Source organism: Gymnodraco acuticeps, unplaced genomic scaffold, assembly GCF_902827175.1.
Source record: "Gymnodraco acuticeps unplaced genomic scaffold, fGymAcu1.1, whole genome shotgun sequence".
Classification (NCBI taxonomy): Eukaryota; Metazoa; Chordata; class Actinopteri; order Perciformes; family Bathydraconidae; genus Gymnodraco; species Gymnodraco acuticeps.
The window spans coordinates 1,600,836-1,619,930 of record NW_022990966.1 but is presented as its reverse complement, the minus strand read 5'-3'; the positions used below and the strand labels follow the sequence as shown (position 1 = coordinate 1,619,930).

Sequence of the window (19,095 nt, the reverse complement as noted above, 5' to 3'; positions counted from 1 at the left end):
TAAATCACTGACTCAGCGGTGTACACCAGCATTAAGCAAACTGTAATATTCCCAAGTATTTCTTTAAATCCCATTTTCACTGGAATTTTGGGAGGCAGGAAGGGAGGGAGGGTGAGGGGAGGTGGGATTGAGTGGGAGGGCTGTGTGCAAAGAGTCTGGCTCTTTGTCATCTTCCACATAAACTGGCAAGGCATTTTTTTCCCCCACTCACTCTGCAGCATGCAGCTCACAGAGAGGAAAATGGAAAAGTCATTGTGCACGTTGGCTGCAGTCATTTTTCTGGGAGGATATTTTGACGCAGCGCAGCTGACAGATGATACAACAACTGAGGTTCATTTATTGTTAAACAGCACAAGTACAGCTGCGTCTGTCACTGTGCAGCTGCAGCATCACAGCACAGCCAAAACGACTCCAACAGCGGCACAGAAGTTACACACCACCGCTGTAACGAAAAAAAAGCTGCACAGAAAAAACATCACCCGGGACAGTGAGGAGGAAAACAACGGAGAAAAGAAACATGCGAGCAAGACAGACGACAAGAAAACACAACTGGGTATGAACAAGTATATTTTTTGTTTTAATTTTTGTGTAGAGTTGTTAGAAGCCAATTAATTAATGATGCCTTCAGGGACCCCCTGAATTTCTGGCTTTCCTTTACTCGACTTTTGCATTTTGAGAATAAACATTGCTTTATATCATTTTGTTACTGTAATGCTCCAGAGTAACCCAGGTTTGTTTAAAAACTTTGTTTACATACTTTTTATTGTTGCTCATCAATCATATTTAGATCCTTTACCAATTTTACGGAGCAAAAATGTGCCCTTTACAAATTGCTTGTTTTTTCCGAATCAAAACCCACAATAGGTTCAGTTTACCATCACGGAAGAATGCAGTAAATATTCACTTCTGAGAAACAGAAGCTTTTGTAATAAATGACTGCAAGTCTTTGATAAAAGCCCAACACATATGAATTGATTTGTCATGTAAACTTCCTAAACTAGACATCTGTATACTGCTCCTTTAACTTTAATGATGCTCCACCAAACCGTCCCTTGACCTAAAGAGAACTCGCATAGCTCTTCCCTTCTGCCAATACTGTGGTGTTTGGGATCTATGAGGCTCCTTGAGCCATGAAATGTGCTGCAGCTGTAGCTCTGCTGGACTTTTAGCTTTCCTGCCCCGACTTTGTCTCAAATTACATTCAAACCCTCCACGGGATTCACTTATCTGCAGTTTCCTTTGCAGAAGGGGCCTCCAAAAACTCCCAAAAACCCAGGATGACTTATACATATTTCTCATAACATCCACTAATTACATCTGCAGTGTGTTTGCTTACTCAGAGAAACCAGAGGAGAGTTTTTAACCCTTCAGAAGCTTCTTAAAGATCTGCAACTCCACAAGACTGTATCTCCTTTTCTTTGCAGAGTGTCCTCCTCTTGGCCTGGAGTCTCTGCGTGTCGATGATAGCCAGATCCGGGCTTCTTCCTCCCAGAGGTCGGGTCTGGGTCCTCACAGGGGGAGGCTGAACATCCAGGTGGGTCTGCATATGGATCACACAAAGTACAGACAGCTGCTTCTTACAGCAAGACAAAGCACAACAGGAAACAGGATGTTGTAAAGGGAGATTAGAGAGCAGGAGATTATACGTTTCCCTTTCTGCTGCGGTGTTGAAGTGACATTTTGTTTATTTAGAAAAACCCTGTGTAGCTCCCACATTATGTTTTGAATGCAAAGCACAAATGATCAGCTCAAATTATTAGTATCCTTCTCTTTAACTTAAAATTATCATGTTTAACAACTGCTGCACATTTCAGAAACTAACAGTCTATAAAATAAAGCAGATCTCCCTCAATCTGTCACTTTATTCCCCACTGCTTTTATTGCCAAATAAAATGTAGATACTAAAACTCCAGTGAGTTTCTTGGAAATTAAATTAAACAATCTGTAAATCACAGAGCCTGAAAGCAATTATCAGGGTCAACACAAAACTATTCTGCATTGCTTCATAAAGAGGCTTAATGTATTCTGGAGGAGACTGTTTGAAAAGTCACCGTGTGTTTTCAGTCTGGCATAGCGGACGGAGACCTGTACGATGGAGCCTGGTGTGCGGAGTATAAGGACCAGAACCAGTGGCTGGAGGTGGACGCCATCTACCTCACGCTGTTCACCGGAGTCGTCCTGCAGGGAAAGAATTCCATCTGGAGGTCAGGTAGCATCAGAATTAAAATCAATAGTCTTCCCAAATGAAATTTAAAAAACTGCTGCAAAAAGAAACAGAAGAAGACACACTACAATGTTCTTTCACTGCACAAGTCTGTATATTAACAATAAACGTCTTGTCTTTGTTGCAGTTGGGACTGGGTTCACACCTACAAAGTGCAGCTGAGTAATGACTCTGTGACCTGGAAAACCTGCATGAACAGGACTGAAGAGGCGGTAAGAAACATGGAGGGTTACCGAGGGACAGGCCCAGGGGACAGATGCAAAACTCTTATAAAGACCTTCAAAAATAGAAACATGTCAATTGAAAATATACAGAACAACTAACATGGATGCAAAACAGTTACAAGGAAAGGCAAAACAACTCGAAAAATATGCAAATCAAACCCTACAAATATTCACAAAGACATGCAAAAAAGACAACAAAAATCTACAAGTACAAGTACAGTTTGTGGATAGGAACTTTTCCCCCCTCTAATTTCACTCTGACTAGTGAAGCTTGTTCTAATGGAAAACAGATTTGGAATTTGTGACAAAGTGAAATATCTACCAACAAAACAGACAACTGCTCTTACAATAGAAAAAATAACTCAAGATGAAAACGCAAAGAGTACAGGAAGTATCTCAACTGTGGATGGCATAATAACAGTTGTCTATAAAATAAATATTGAAAATACTTTTTCTAATCTTTCTAAGATTAATAGTGTTTATTGATTCAAAACGTGTATTCCAACTAAAATACACGTTGATTAAGGCTGCAACATGCAGTTTTGACCTCCTGCACATTGTTCACAGGTTTTTATTGACTTCTGATCGTTTTCCATGGAGTTGAAAGTCACACAAGACATTTTTTGACAACAAATTTCAAACCTAGAGAAATGTGTAATTTTAGTAATTTCCTGTCAAGGCCTTGAATCACCTATGCGCATGCGTCAGCGATTGGTTTTTGAGCTTTCAAATTCAGGTTTTAGCCACATGTTTAAGGCCTACTATACACTTTTTTGGATCTTGATTGTCCAGAAATCGGATGTCTAAATGTTTAAACATTTGGACAAGATGTTGAGCTAATGTTAGCCTTTAGCCTGTCAGTCGGGAACACATAGATGTTTAACATAAAACTGCTTTATTTAGTGTTTTATCATATTTACTCACCATGGTCTGTTTGTTTTAAAGGGGGACTTCTGTGGATAATTCAGCTCACCATATGTGACGAATGAACAGTGTAGTCATTATAATCTGGAGAAATTGAAAGCAAGTAAATTCCGATGCTGTCTTTTGTTATTGTTTTTGATTGAGAACCCCCTAGGGCCTAGAGGCAGAACATGATAGGCTATATTGTGAGTTTAACTTCATGTCTTCGTCTCTTTTTGTACAGATATTTGAAGGGAACCAGAACGCATGGGCTCCGGTGCTCGCTGTGCTTCCTGTTCCCACGGTTGCCCGTTTTATCCGCATCAACCCGCAGACCTGGTACATCAACGGAACCGTGTGCCTGCGGGCGGAGATCCTCGGCTGCCGGGTGCATGGTGGGTGAAACTCTGCATACAAACAGTGAAGGAATGCAACTAATTACATCTAGTGATGGCGAGATGAAGCCTTATGAAGCTTTGAAGCTTTCCAGCCAATTGGTTCGCAAAAGGGTTCATCTCACGAGGCTTCATCATGGGCTTCATTTGAACACAAACCCCCTGTTGGTCATAGTGTGTAAAACAGGCAGATTGGACATCTCAACAGTGTGCTCTATCTCATACCGAGTTCCCATTGAGTAAAGCCTTAGAATAACTCTAAACAACGAACATTAAATCACATTTTCATGTTAACAATAATTATTGTTTTTATTCCAGAATGATTGTGATTGAAAAGCCTAAGGAGACTGGTAAACATTGCAAAGAGGGATTTGTATTCCTTAATAATATTCATAAACTTAACCATGTTGTAGCCTGAGAAAGGCTAAACCATATCAAAGAATACATTTATTTACTAGGCTACATTATCTAATTTAGCTGTAGCTTTTATAAACAACAAAAACACGTATTGTTCAGTCGTTGAACCAGGGACCCTGCGGTCATGAGTCAACTGCTTTCCAGCTGAGCCACAGCACACACACTGAATCTCCCTGAAAACACTGGACCATATTTATTCATTTATTTATTCATGTTTTTATTCCTACATTTATTTATGCTTGTATCTATTTATACTTATGACATGTTCCGACCTCTATATATGTAAGTGAGGGTCTGAGCTCTCTTAATTCCATCGTGTCACCGGGCCCGGGTACAGGAAGGGTAATATCGCAGGGCTGCACATAACTGGTGCGCAGGTGCGCATGCGCACCTCCGCCAAAAAAAGAGCACCGGGTTATTTGAAACAAAGCGCATTTGCGTACCAACATTGAGAGGGAGAGAGATAAGAGAAAAGAGAAAAGAGAAAATAGAGGAGAGAGGAGAGATGAGGAAGAGAGAGAGAGAAAGATATTTGCGAGTTGCATATGAACCATGATATGAACTCAGGGCCTAGGGCGCCAGATCTGGGGAGTCGCTGCGCTGGCAGTTCTGGGAGGGAAAAAAACATTTTGACCGTTGGGGCTCATCCTAATTTTCGGCCTTGATATAACAATATTCACAATTAAGTAAATGTAACACCCTTTTCACCCCGGTTCCACCTTTAATTTGCCCTGTACGATGGGCGCTGTAAGTGATGAAAATGGGGGATGTTGGTTTATCTGGCGCCCGCAGCTCACAGACAAAATGCGAGTGAGCGAGGGAGGGAGGGAGGGTGGTACCAGCCCTGTTGTTATTATAATCTGGTGCCGTGCTAGCTGCTCTAACGGAGATAAGAAGAAGATGTTTCTACAATAATGTGGAGGGAGAGTCCTCTCCAGTCAGACTGAGAGGCTGATAAGTTAACTACAGCTCAGTGAGGTAAAGGACTCTTAGTCTAAATTCAAACGGTTTGGTCACAATTTATGTAAACACATATTTCCAAGGCACTCCTTTATAATTATTGGGATAAACAGGTTTTAAATCATTCCAATGTATACTATAGGACAGTAACCAAAAATATCCTTTAAAACTGGAGAGATAAAAAAAAAATGCATAAATAAATAAATGTTAAGGTAAAATAAGATATGAATGAACAACACAAATAAAATAAGTTACATTAATTTGTTATTGGCTATGGTAGGCTATTGGTTATGTTCACATACTTATTTGATTACATCCACTTGTCTAAGATGACAACAGAGACTTTCGACCCAAACCCAGCTGTTGACTTGTGGATGCAAGCAGCTAATCGCAGACTCAACCAGAGAGAAAGAAGTAGGCCTACATCATCAGCTACCATGTCTGAGAGAGAGGAAGACAGTGAGGAGAACAGTCAGGAGGAGTGATGACAGCTTGTATGATTACTGGTCGTGCTAATGTTGTCTTGTGTTCACCTCTGCATGTGTGTTCTGTGTTCACCTCTGCATGTGTGTTCAGTACCGTGTGTCTGGCAAATAAAGTCAAGACCCCCTCAAAAGTTACGGTTTATTTAATTTTAAGGATGAGCACCAAGCAACATCTCCAGGTGCTCCTTTGAGAACCAGGGCAAAAAAGTGATGTGCACCCCTGGTAATATGGTTCTTATACATCCATGGGTATGAGCGTTGTGGTTCAACGGTTCAACCGATCTGAATCGCTTCCTGAAGCAGTCACGTGGTATCGACAGGCAGCGAGGCTTCGTTTGTCATCGATTACGTCACTGGCCCAAAACGATACAAGCCTTGATACATGCTTCACAAAAAGCTTCGGGGATTACTCGACACACGCTTCGAAGCCTCGGCGCAATACGTAACATCACTAATTACATCTACTTAAGTAGTTTACTGACAATTAACGTAGTAAGGACATTGAACCATTTGCAGCACATTAATCTACATTTGGCAGATCTAGCCTAGACCATTTACCTAAAGTTTTGAATCTAGGACTTTTAGCCTATAGTGCAGTTTGACAGCAGTGTTTGTAGTGCTTTTAAGTAGAGAATCTTAATTTGCTTCCACTATTGGTTACATATCATTTTTTGTCTCTTTGCTAGTTATTTTCCTGTATCTTTGCAGTCATTTTTTTTCTCTTGAAGAAATTTCCTGTGTCTTTGCAGTCATTATTTCTCTCTTTGTCATCTTGCATCTCTTTGTAAAAACATTTGTATCTCTGTAGTTGTTTTGCATGTCTTTGTAGTTGCTTTGTGAAATGTTCTAGTCATTTTGTGTATTTTTGCAGTTGTTTTGTGTCCCTGTGTAGTTGTTTTGTGTGGCTTGTAGTCATGTTGTGTCCATTTGAGTTTTGTTTGTCTCTTTGCAGTCATTTTCTGTCTTTAACAGTTTTTTGTGTGCTTGAATCAACAAAAGGAAGTAAATCTGCTCTTTCTTTCCTCTTAGATCCAGATGGCATCTACTCATCGGAGCAGGATTTAGGATCAAAAGACCCTCTGGACTTCAGACATCACAACTACAATGAGATGAGGAAGGTCAGGATGTGAATAGATCTACAGGGCCACACATGCACAATGAGTAACTGTGGTTTCTCTAAAGCTAATCCAGGATATTTTACTCTTAAAATAGTGCAGATTATTGCACAGTTTAGATTGAACTCTATCTATCTTCTTCCGCCTCTGTTTTTTTAAGCTCATGAAGTCTGTAACGAAGGAGTGCCCGGACATCACGCGGATCTACACCATCGGGAAGAGCTACACCGGACTCAAACTGTACGTCATGGAGATCTCAGACAACCCTGGAAAACATGAACTAGGTGAGAGCAATACAGCTCTTCTTTAGATGTGGATGAAGTACCTATGTTCTCACATACAAAACAAACCAGGAATTTATGAAATGATAGCTTAAACTATCTTGAATGATATATTAGTACAGCTGAAGCAATAAGTCTACAAACAACCAACAGCACAAAAGGATAAACATCCGCCAGATCTCAAAAAAGGAGAGAGCAGCAAAGCAGCACCATGAGTTCAGAACATAAAAGTCTGAAGTTTTTGGACCAGAGTTCATCATGTTCCTCGGGTTACTCTGAGTTTAGCTGCTCAGGGCCCGGTTCAACTTCCTGCAGTGTTTACACACACTTCTCTGCAGCAGCACACAGGGAGGCCTCTCATATAAACAACTGATAATGGCTTGACATGAGAGACAAGACACATTTTCTTTGTGATGTTGTCTGCAAATGCAGGGCCATAAAAAAGAAGTTTCCAACATTTATCAAAATGGCTTTCTCTTTGGGTTATTTAGAGACACAGTTAGACCCATTTATGTCTATTTCAGCGGTAAGAAGCCGTTCAAGAGTAGATGCCATATAGTAGTGGTTGCATCATCTGAAAGCTGGTAGGCTAAAGATTTATCTGAGATTGAGCTCAGCAATGAGTGTCACATTTTATACTGCTAAATCTGCATTCAAAGTTATGTTTTGGTTAGGCACCCATTCATATTTGATATTTTGCGTGTAGAAAAGGAACATGCAAGTATATAATGATCATATGCTCTATTACGTCTCATAAATTGCATTAATTACATCTTTTACTTTAGTAGAACGTGTGAGTACTTAGTAAAACTGGTGGATTTATAGTTAAATCCCTGCTGCCAGACACAAGAACCAGAGGGGCAGTCTTGATTTTTTTGTGGCATTGTATGAAGAGCAGATTATTGGTGTTTTGGAGTTTTATTTAAAGGAATGTTTTCCATCACATCTGTCCAATGAACACATGATTATTGGCAACGTGCTGTTGCCTGAAACAAAACAATATTCAATGTATTCCTGATGTGCCTCTGGGCTTTAACTTTAACCGAACTGAATAAGATCAAAATCTCATGTTTAGTGTGAACTGGCCGAGACACATTCCTCCACATGTTCTACTCTGCATGTAAAATAACTCTCTTGATTTCCCTCTTGGCAGGCGAGCCGGAGTTTCGCTACGTGGCCGGGATGCACGGGAACGAGGCTCTGGGCCGAGAGCTCGTCCTCAACCTCATGCAGTATTTGTGCAAGGAATACAAGAAGGGCAACCAGCGCGTCGTCCGGCTGGTGACCGACACTCGGATCCACCTGCTGCCCTCCATGAACCCCGACGGATACGAGGAAGCTTATAAGAAGGTGGGCGAACTTCATCCCATTTAATCATGGTCAATTGAGAGCTTTTGGGCTGGTTCACCCATCCTTAACATGTATTCAGGGAAATTGATAGAAAGTCTCCAAAATACACAATTAGGTGTTTATTTTACTTCCTCTGTGTATCTCTAGATTTCTTATAAATTCACAAACATCTAGCTTTAAGTGAAAGCTCTACACACAACCAGAAAGGGAAGTTTTATTCTGATATATTTTAGTTAACTGTTTACCCTATTTCCCTCTAGTGTGTACAAATAAATACATACATTTGAAAAAGGTTTTCTTAAAATGTATAGCACCTTACTTTCCAATTTCATTCCTTACTATACTCCGAAGGTTTTTATAGAGGTTATTCTTCATACATATTATTTATTGAACATTATATTACTAAAACCTGACAAATCAGTTTTATTATTGCAAATGTGCACATATTTGTTAAAATAATGCATAATTTGCATATCCAAACTCAATAACTTCAGAAAATGTGTAATACAACAAATTAGTGTCTTAATGTTTGTGATAAACTGGGAACGTTCTGTCATGATATATTTTAGTTAAACTGTTAACCCTTATCTGTAAAAAATGATTTTATTTTTCAGTTTCTAACCGACTTTTCTGCTGCAGGGCTCTGAGCTGGCGGGATGGGCTGAGGGACGATACAGTTTTGAAGGAATCGACTTGAATTCTAACTTTCCGGACCTGAACAACATCATGTGGGACGCCGAGGAGATGGCCACCGATAAGTCTAAAGTGTCCAACCACTACATCCCCATGCCAGAGTACTACACTCAGGAGGACGCCATGGTAAGCAAATCAGCCCTTCCACCTTTATTTCCAACACTATGCCATTTTTTAACAGTCATTTTATTTGAATTTTTTGTAAATGTATATCACTTGGACACATTGATTTATAAATTGTTTTGATTTATTATCATATTATGTCAAGTTTGATATGTTAATCCCCCCCAGGTTTCACCAGAGACGCGTGCGGTCATCAGCTGGATGGAGGATATTCCCTTCGTGCTCAGTGCTAACCTTCATGGGGGGGAGCTGGTGGTCTCGTATCCCTTTGACTGCACCTGGGGCTGGGCCCCCCAGGAGGACACCCCCACGGCCGACAACGCTTTCTTCCGCTGGCTGGCGACCGTGTACGCCTCCACTAACCTGGTGATGGCCAACCCCAACCGACGCCTCTGCCACTACGAGGACTTCCAGGTGCACAACAATATCATCAATGGGGGGGCCTGGCACACCGTCCCTGGGAGTGAGTCTTTGAATGAAGACATTCTTTTAAACCTGTTGTTTTGGCTGAAATGTCTCACATGCACATTGTTTACTTGCATGTCTTTCCTGCAGGTATGAATGATTTCAGTTACATGCACACAAACTGCTTCGAGGTGACGGTGGAGTTGTCTTGTGATAAGTATCCTCACGTCAGCGAGCTTCCCATCGAGTGGGAGAACAACAAAGAGTCTCTGTTGGTGTACATGGAGCAGGTCAGTCTGTGCAAAGAAAAAAACAACAAAAAATATTCATTTCAATCCAGCATTTTAAATTGTCGTATGTCTTAGATTCACAGAGGCATCAAGGGTGTCGTAAGGGATAAAATGACCAATCAAGGAATATCAGATGCTGTGATAAAAGTGGAGGACCACGACCATGATATACGATCAGGTCAGACACTCCGTTTTATATTTTATATTTAATATGACATTTGACCTCACGTAATTCACTTTACTGAATATACAATACCGCTAGATCAAAACGCTGTTGCTTAACGCCTCTGCATAATAAACCTCGCTGCTCTTCTGCTTTTAATTAAGAAATATCGTATTTTTTAACGATAAAAAACCTAGTTACAGCTCTATTTTAAATGCGATAAAAGTGACTCCTGAACAGAAATCAACCACAAAAAGCTAATTTCCAGGAACATAACATCACATTCTTTGTTTTTATTTCCTCAGCTGCTGACGGGGACTACTGGCGTCTGCTGAACCCAGGAGAGTACAAGGTGGTGGTCTGGGCCGAGGGTTACTTCCCCTCAATGCGTCGGTGCCATGTTGGCATGGAGCCACGTGCCACCATCTGTGACTTCACCCTCACCAAAACGCCCCTCCAGAGACTGAAAGAGATCCGGGCCAAGGGGTTGAAGATCCCACAGGACTTCCTCCAGCTGCGTCTCCGGGCCCTGAGGCTCCGCAAGCTGCGCGCCACCACCAAGGTCCTCAACCAGCGCAGGGTGGGCCAGAGGACGCTGCAGGAGGAGAGGAAGGCTCGGGGGGCGTGATGGGGGAGAGTCAAGAGGCAGAAGGGGGAGAGGGGCCAAAGAAAAGCCCCGGATATGAGCTCAAGAAGTTCAAAAGGAGAAAACTGACCTCTGGAAAAAGGGACTTGTTCCCGCTTGGAAGGACAAGATTAAAGGGTCCGTTCATCCAATTAACAAAATATATTTATTTCATGTCGTTTGTCGTAAAACATTTGCCGCCAAATATTTGGCTGTACTGACCCTTTAGGGCTGATTAAGACAGGATCCTAGTTTTTTTCCAAAACATGGACAAAATCTGAACTTTAAAAAAAAAAGATTGACAAAGATTTTGTGCATCTTCACGTTAAAAACAGCCTTCACTGAATGCTAAAGTTTAATTTACCTTTTGTTTTTATTCCTATTAACTGTTTGAGTAGACATAGCAGTTGATGTAGTGATGTTGACGACTGAGTTGAGGATTTAAGTGTCAGCTGGTCTGATATGACATGTTTTTTCAAAATATGTCTTTTGGTTTGATTGACCATAAAATCTGTAATAAATATTACTTATTTGTGTATCTGTATTTTACTGTCTAAATCTGGACCAAAGGGGAAGCTTTAGGCTAGGAATAACATTGGGCTATAATTAGGGTTAACAAGATGCTAAAGTACAATCATAAGTTTCGTAAAGTTATAAAGATATTGATTGAACCAAACTTGTTCAATAACAAAACATTGTGAAAACACAAACGTTTTGTTTCTTGGAAAGTGTTGTAAACAAATGTAGATGTAGATAGCCTAAGACTAAAACCAGTTTGAACTGTAAAATGACTGAACTCTTACCCTCGAGAAAGTCTGAAACAGTTCTAGTTCATTTGAGACAGACCTTTTTTTTGGTTTGTATTTGTCAAGGGGTGAACTCAGAGGCATGAACTGAAATGCACAACTCAGACTCAGGTGGTATTAAAAAATAAAGACTTTACTGGAATTAACACAGTAACAAAAACAAGAAACACAAAATCACTCTTCCGAGGAAAAACTAAATGCAAAAATCGTGATCTTGAGAAAACAGGATACGACCATGGAGCAAGCTTGAACGTGGTCATGAATAGGAAACAAACTGGCACTGGACAGGTGGGGACTAACACAATATACACAAGGTGAGGGGAACCAATCACGAACACAGGAGACACATAGGGGCGGGGAGCATGGAGTTCTGAAACGAGAGGCGGAATACTTTTTACAATAAGACAGAACCAGTGCTTGAATTGGAATGAAAAAGGTGCCAGTACTCTAAAATCAGCAACTTTTTCAAGTCAATTTTATATATACAGCCCACAAACAAGAATTTGGCTACTATAATGCTGGTGGGTTTGTCTCTTTACTACTGTATATTTTAGAAAGGTTCACTGTACTTAACATTTTTTATGATAGGCAGCGGATATGGCTAAAGCTCAGTAAGGTCAATATTAACTGAAAATATAGCAATCAAAGTCTAGATCTTCTGCTGAAGACACATGAAGCAGAGACCTTTCAGGTGAGAGCCCCTCTGGTGGTGTTCAACATTAATGACAAGGAAACAAAGCTCTGGTCAGAAGCATTTTTTATAAAAAGCTTTAACAAAATTAAGTATTTCTGTTCATTTTGAATGCAATCTAACTTTCCAACTCAGAAAACGAAAAACGAAAAAGTGCCAAAAGTCTTCTCACATGGCTGAGCTGCTTTGCAATATACTTCACCACTGAAGAATACAAATATGTATAAAGTAAACTATGATGCAATCTAACTTTCCAACTCAGAAAAATGATAAAGAGCATGAACAAAGAACATGTAAAAACAAATGCAGAATTTGCACAATCTAAAATGAGAAACTGTAACTGCAAGTAACAAAGTCTGAGCCATGGTAAAGAGTTACATTGAACACCAAGCTGATCAGATAACTCCCTGGTTGGTCTGAAGTCCTTCTATCTCCAGGATCTGTACAAATCGGCACATTATGCCAAAAGTCTTCTCACTGGGTGAGCTACTTTGCAATATACTTCACATTGTTAGAAAAGGCTCCAGAAGGCCTTGGGGACATCAGTATCAGGGGCTGGAGCTGGACAGGCTCTTTCATCAGCACTTCTCCTTCCCTTTGCCAGCCAGGACCTCACATACTGTTCCGGATTGAACTGTCCTAGTGATGGTCCATTACATTTAATGAAAACCAGGCTGGACAGTCGGCTGACAGAGAGAGCATTCCTTTTTGCAGTAAGGATATCGTTCATGCAGCTGAATGCCCGCTCACACTCACTAGTGGAGACAGCGATGGTTCGGACTGCTTTCAGTAGAGGCTCCATGGCAGCAGGTGTACGGGATGCCCTGGTTTCCTTGTATTCGCGAAAGCCCTGAACAGTCTCTCTTCTGTCCACTTTCAGCACTTCGCACAAACGTAGCACCTCTACGTCCCCATACTGTATGTCTAACTCCTCTTCAGGCCAACTTCCAGGATGGATAACTTTCATGTCCTGGATTAGCTGATTGTCCCGGGCCTCCCGGCCATGTAATGGGATTTCTCTTGTGCTGACATGAGAGGAGGTTGTGGAAGTCATTCTGTGTCTCAGATTCTCTACCATACTGCGGGAAAACTGACCTGCATGAATCTGTACAAGCCTGCCATTCTCACGCAGGGCAACACCCTTGAAGGACTTCTCAGCTAGAGCTGTATGAACTGTAGTCATGTGTGGGCCAGGCATGGTGACCATGGATTCAAAAACTCGTATTTCTCGAGTTAAGAGCCTATCTGCTGTAGGCAGTGTCATCTCTCTTTTTTGGAGTTGCCGAGAGAGGTCGCTGAGCTCTGTGAGCGCATCGTACATCAGTCCCAGATTGCTGACAAACGTTGCAGATGTGAGCACATCATCCAGGCCCTTGTACTTTGCTCTGTCTCTGGAATCCCTGCTCGTGTCGTTTGCAGCATTTGTGAAGTGATCATGAAGCACTCGGTAGTTTTCCCAGACTGCTCTGACGCTCCTTTCACTTGAAGCCACCCAGCGGATGGACAAAACACGCCCTATCACCAGGAGACACTGTCCGACTGCTTGCGCACACTGCGCTAACTGCCTCTGATTTTTGGGGGAGGCATGGAACAAGGAATAGAGTTTGTCAAACAAGATCTGGAAATGATTGAGCCCTGAGACCTCCTTGACCACATCCCCAACTGCCAGCTCTAGACGATGATTGGAGCAGTGCCACACAAACAGGCTTGGGAATTTACTACACAACTGGGTAGCAACGCCTGTTCTCTTCCCTAGCATGACTTTAGCCCCATCACATGCAAAAGAAACGAAACACTGACCTAAAAAGTCCTCGTTAAAATCTCTTCCAAGACACTCCATTAACGCCTTTGTGATGTCATCAGCCGTTGTTCCATCCAACTCGATCAGCTCCCAAAAAAAACGTTTCGGGCTCAGCATCAGCTAATGCTGAGCGTAGACACACAACAAGCACCGTTTTACCACTAATAGTGGTAGATTCATCGACCAAAACACAGAGTTTTCTTTGGTTTTCTGTAATGTCTTTTGCCATTTTTTTCTTCAGCTCATGAGCTATGTGGTCGATGATTTCGCCACAGGTTTTATTGGAGTGCAAAACCCTGCCCACGTTCAGCCCATTCAGTTTCTGTACATTCAAATCAATTGGCATGTCTGTGAATGGCCGGCTATGTTTGCCAATTTGATATGCCGTTCGAAAAACTCTGATAGTGGTGTCTAATTCAGATGTATGCATAGACTGCACTTGATGTTGAATAGTTTCACGTGAAGCAGATGTAAGGATGTCAGCAGCTTTTACATGGGCTTGTGATTCTTTATGTTCTTTGATTTTTTTTCTCAGGCTAGCTTGTTGGTCGATGTTTGCCCTTGTCAACACCGAAATGAGACACTGCACACTCACCCCATTCAGTTGACAGTTTCAGTCCTTGTCCAGTGTGTATTCCCAAAGATTTGACATCTCTGCATATCCGACATCCTAGCTTCTTATCTTTAAGAAGGAGCCATGCATTGGTCTTGCAAAAATATTGCACCTGGTCCGTTGTCCAGCAGTCAGGTGCATCGCTTTGCCCGGTGTTGGTGGTGGCAGTTGCGCCAGCAGCAGCTAACGTTAGAGGCTCTGGAGGAGGCGGCGGAGCTAGTGCTAATGCTAATGCACTAGAACTTGGAGCAGGTGGATCAACCAAAGAAAGCTCCCCATCAGACACAATTTCCAACACAGGCACAGCATTCTCTGTATTTGAAGTTTCTTCCGGCGACAACCGCTGTCTTTTTGCACTTTTATTAATCCACGCTAACATTTTAGAAATGCTAATTTGTGACGTGACTTGCTTTCCTTCTCTCGGGGGCGTGCCTGCTCTGTTCTATCACTCTACATAGCCACCCACCCAGGGGCGGATCTAGACAAATATTCATGGGGTGGCAGGGTGGCAGGAGATTTTGTGGGGTGGCATCCCCTGGCAGAAGTATATGCTGATTTAAATCGCAATCATATCAATCAATTAGGGGTGTAACGGTACACGTACCCATACTGAAATTATTCGGTATGGGCCCTTTGGTTCGGTACACGTGTGTACCGAACGAATATAGCGTTAAACGTAAAAAATTGAGAACATGAACAACTTTCTGGAAGTAATCTCAGGTATATATCATAGAGCGAGCAAGTCATTTCATTGGACGAGAGGCATACTATGAGAGCTGGTCAGAGGGATGCGTTCAAATTTAGTCAGTCATTTGAGGAACTGTCGAAATGGCGAACGGAGATAAAGTTGAGCTCGAAAATCCTCCAGCATCATTGAAGTCTCCGGTTTGGGAACATTTTGGTTTCGCAGTTACGTACAAGGATGACGGGCAAAGACAGGTGGACCGAACCAAAGCTGTTTGTCGGCATTGTTCAACTAAAATTGGTTACGCGGCTGGCAATACATCAAACTTGCACACTAATTTGAAACGGCATCACCCGAACGTGAATATCACCGGTACCAAAAGAAAAAAGACTGTGCAAACCTAACTCCCGCTAGCATTTAAGCCTCCACCACTCGCAAAAAGTTCAGACCGAGCCAAAGCTATTACAAACGCCAAATATCCTTATGTTGCCGTGTTAGCAAAGCGCTATCTGGCTGTATCTGCTACCTCTGTCCCTAGCGAGAGGGTGTTCTCCACAGCAGGAGACATTGTTAGTGCCAGCAGATCTGCCCTTTCAGCAAGCAATGTGGACAAGTTAATTTTTCTTTAAAAAAAACATGAAAATACAATGACAAGCAAGTCATAATGTCAAACTGGCTGCTTAGGTATTAGTACAAATACAGATTATTTCAGTTCATCGAAATGCTGCACCTTAATGTTTATTTTATTATATTTTGTATTTATTTGAGTGAATATTCAGTTTAATAATAATTAAAAACCCAAAACTAATAGTTTATGTTTTGTGAGTACTAGTACAGTAAAGTTCAAATACAGATTATTTCAGTTCATCGAAATGCTGCACCTTAATGTTTATTTTATTATATTTTGTATTTATTTGAATACATTATTCAGTTTAATAATAATTTAAAAAATATATATATATATTTAGTGTTTTGTGATAATTTTTTCTGCTGTACCGAAAACGTACCGAACCGAACCGTGACCTAAAAACCGAGGTACGTACCGAACCGAAATGTTTGTGAACCGTTACACCCCTACAATCAATGTTAACTTGGAAAGCCACAATATTAATATTTTAACTCAATGACATAGGTGATATTATTGTGGCACATCAGTAAAGCCTTACATATACATATATAAGGTGGCAGACGTAATTTAATGAATTTTAACTGAACAATAACTAAATGAGTTTGTTTCACTCTTAGACCAGCAGGGGTACCAAATCTATGAAGACTGCTGCAATAAGTACATTAATTAACTGTCTCATCGATGTTTGTCTGTATGAATATGATAATATTAACAATCATATTATTCCTATCAGCTGTCAATCACTGTTAATAAATAATAATAATAATAATAATAGATTTAATTTGTTAGCGCTTTTACAGGTGCTCAAAGACGCTTTACAGATATAGTGAATAACTGGTATGATTCACATATTCATTTAGTATTGAATAAACTATATTTTTTGGAGGAGTTAATGATGAATGTTCATCAAGATGCTTGCTCACCCTCCTTCAAATTTGAAAAACAAGTAATTATATCATTATTGATATACAGTTACAACCTTGACTTTACATCAGAAAGAACAAACATTAAAGAAGTGACTAACTGCATCAGTTAGGGTTAAAAAACGTGTATTCAGCTAAAACATAAACATCGCTGCAGTTATTATCCAGTGGAAAGTCCTTACCTACTGGCCTAGTTAAATCAAAGTGGTTACTTTTTTTTGGCTGGGCAGTGTAGTTTTACACACCGTCTTATTTTACTTTCTCAGGACTTAAAACAGTTTTTTGGGGGCAGAACCCTACAAAGAAAAAAAATATATACACGCATACAAGGTCATCATCTTAACAGTTTTGTATGCTCATCGAGTCATCCGTGAGCAGAGCAACAAGTTGGCATGCCTATTACAGCTGAATGCGGCGATTACCATCTTGTTCAGCAAAACGCCTCACAAACTTATTAAGATCAACAGCTGTAGTGCGTTTTGATTCATTGCTGAGTACAGCCAAACTTGACATTCTCTTCTCTGTCATTGTAGAACGCAAACACCTCATTCCTTCCGTCTACTTGAGTCCGAAAGGCTTCTCGTTTTGCGCCGTCCCCCCGTTCAAGTGAATTCGCCACCAATCATATTTCCACTCTCGCGCCAGGGGAGGGGTTACAAGACTCGCGTCTTGTGCTGCATTCACTTGCACTCGGACATTAGAGATTTTCTCTCATAAATGTCCGATGAGCCACAACTTTTCTTTCAAAACAAAGATGCCAACTGGGGTGGCAGCTGGGGTGGCAAGGCTATTGTTTAGGGTGGCAGTTGCCACCCCATGCCACCCCGGTAGATCCGCCCCTGCACCCACCCACTGCGTACCGGTGAGTACCGGCCCAATTCCAGCACTGGACAGAACAAAGGGACATGACAAAACTAATATAAAGAATAGACTTTCATGATAAGTTTCCGAGACATGACAGTACCCCCCCTTCTAGGGACGGCTCCTGACGGCCCAGGCTCCTCCGAGTTGAGGCGATCAAAATCCTCAATGAGGCTTTTGTCTTCAATGAAGCGGGAAGGAATCCAAGACCGCTCCTCAGGGCCGTAAACTTCCCAGTCGACAAGGAGCTGCCGCCCTCTACCCCTCTTCCGTGCAGCCAAGAGAGTTTTGACCGTGTAAACCGGACCACCATCGATCATGGGGGGGGGGGGGGGGTTTGGCAGTGGGAACCATGGCGCTCTCCTTCAGAGGCTTTAGTTTCCCCGCATGGAAGGTGGGATGCACCTTCATGGATCTGGGAAGCCGTAGTCTTACTGAAGCCGGGTTGATAACCTTAGTGATGGGAAAGGGACCCACAAATCGGGGAGCCAACTTGCGAGAGAGTACGTGGAGGGGAAGATCCCGCGTAGAAAGCCAGACTTTTTGGCCTGGCTGGTACACAGGGGCTGGTTGGCGTCTTCGGTCTGCTGAGTTTCATAAGCACCGAGTTTCTGCAGAGGACTTTCCTAGCCGCAGCCCACACGCGATGGCAACGCCTGACCAGAGCGTGGGCAGACGGGACCGTGACCTCTCTCTCCGTGGCTGGGAACAGTGGCGGCTGGTAACCATAAACACAATTAAACTGTGACAGGCCTGTGGCAGATGTAGGAAGGATGTTGTGCGCGTACTCAACCCAGGTGAGGTGCTCGCTCCAGGAGGAGGGATTCTGGGAAACCAGGCATCGCAGGCAGGTCTCCAGTTCCTGGTTCAGGCGCTCTGTCTGTCCGTTAGACTCCGGGTGGTATCCAGACGAGAGACTGACCGTGGCACCGATGAGGCTGCAGAACTCCTGCCAGAAATGTGACACAAACTGGGGACCTCGGTCGGAGACAATATCCTTCGGGAAACCATGCAGGCGAAACACATTACGCATCATGACTTCAGCCGTTTCCTTGGCTGAGGGCAATTTGGGCAGAGCAATAAAATCAGTGCTTGAATTGGAATGAAAAAGGTGCCAGTACTCTAAAATCAGCAACTTTTTCAAGTCAATTTTATATATACAGCCCACAAACAAGAATTTGGCTACTATAATGCTGGTGGGTTTGTCTCTTTACTACTGTATATTTTAGAAAGGTTCACTGTACTTAACATTTTTATGATAGGCAGCGGATATGGCTAAAGCTCAGTAAGGTCAATATTAACTGAAAATATAGCAATCAAAGTCTAGATCTTCTGCTGAAGACACATGAAGCAGAGACCTTTCAGGTGAGAGCCCCTCTGGTGGTGTTCAACATTAATAACAAGGAAACAAAGCTCTGGTCAGAAGCATTTTTC

General features: G+C 41.9%; 1 protein-coding gene and 1 long non-coding RNA gene across 2 annotated transcripts; one reads left to right on the top strand and one right to left on the bottom strand.

Moving 5' to 3' along the window:
* The first annotated feature begins 185 nt into the window (after window positions 1-185).
* LOC117558921 (probable carboxypeptidase X1) lies at window positions 186-11,189 on the top strand. The gene is made up of 13 exons (XM_034235476.1): window positions 186-553; window positions 1,425-1,534; window positions 2,065-2,204; window positions 2,352-2,436; window positions 3,596-3,746; window positions 6,638-6,726; window positions 6,884-7,007; window positions 8,158-8,354; window positions 8,994-9,173; window positions 9,339-9,633; window positions 9,726-9,865; window positions 9,941-10,043; window positions 10,334-11,189. The coding sequence occupies exons 1-13, from the start codon at window positions 220-222 to the stop codon at window positions 10,654-10,656; spliced, it is 2,271 nt and encodes a 756-aa protein (XP_034091367.1). The 5' UTR covers window positions 186-219; the 3' UTR covers window positions 10,657-11,189.
* On the bottom strand, window positions 511-3,634 carry LOC117558922. The gene is made up of 3 exons (XR_004570887.1): window positions 3,373-3,634; window positions 2,052-2,178; window positions 511-1,540 (listed from the first exon to the last, which is right to left on the bottom strand). It is a non-coding gene; the product is annotated as an uncharacterized LOC117558922 (long non-coding RNA).
* Window positions 11,190-19,095: the final 7,906 nt, after the last annotated feature.

Coding starts and splice junctions, on each gene's coding strand:
- LOC117558921 (XM_034235476.1), top strand. CDS start 220: ATGCAGCTCACAGAGAGGAAAATGGAAAAGTCATTGTGCACGTTGGCT. Junction 554..1,424: donor CGACAAGAAAACACAACTGG/GTATGAACAAGT, acceptor TTTTCTTTGCAG/AGTGTCCTCCTCTTGGCCTG. Junction 8,355..8,993: donor ACGAGGAAGCTTATAAGAAG/GTGGGCGAACTT, acceptor TTTCTGCTGCAG/GGCTCTGAGCTGGCGGGATG.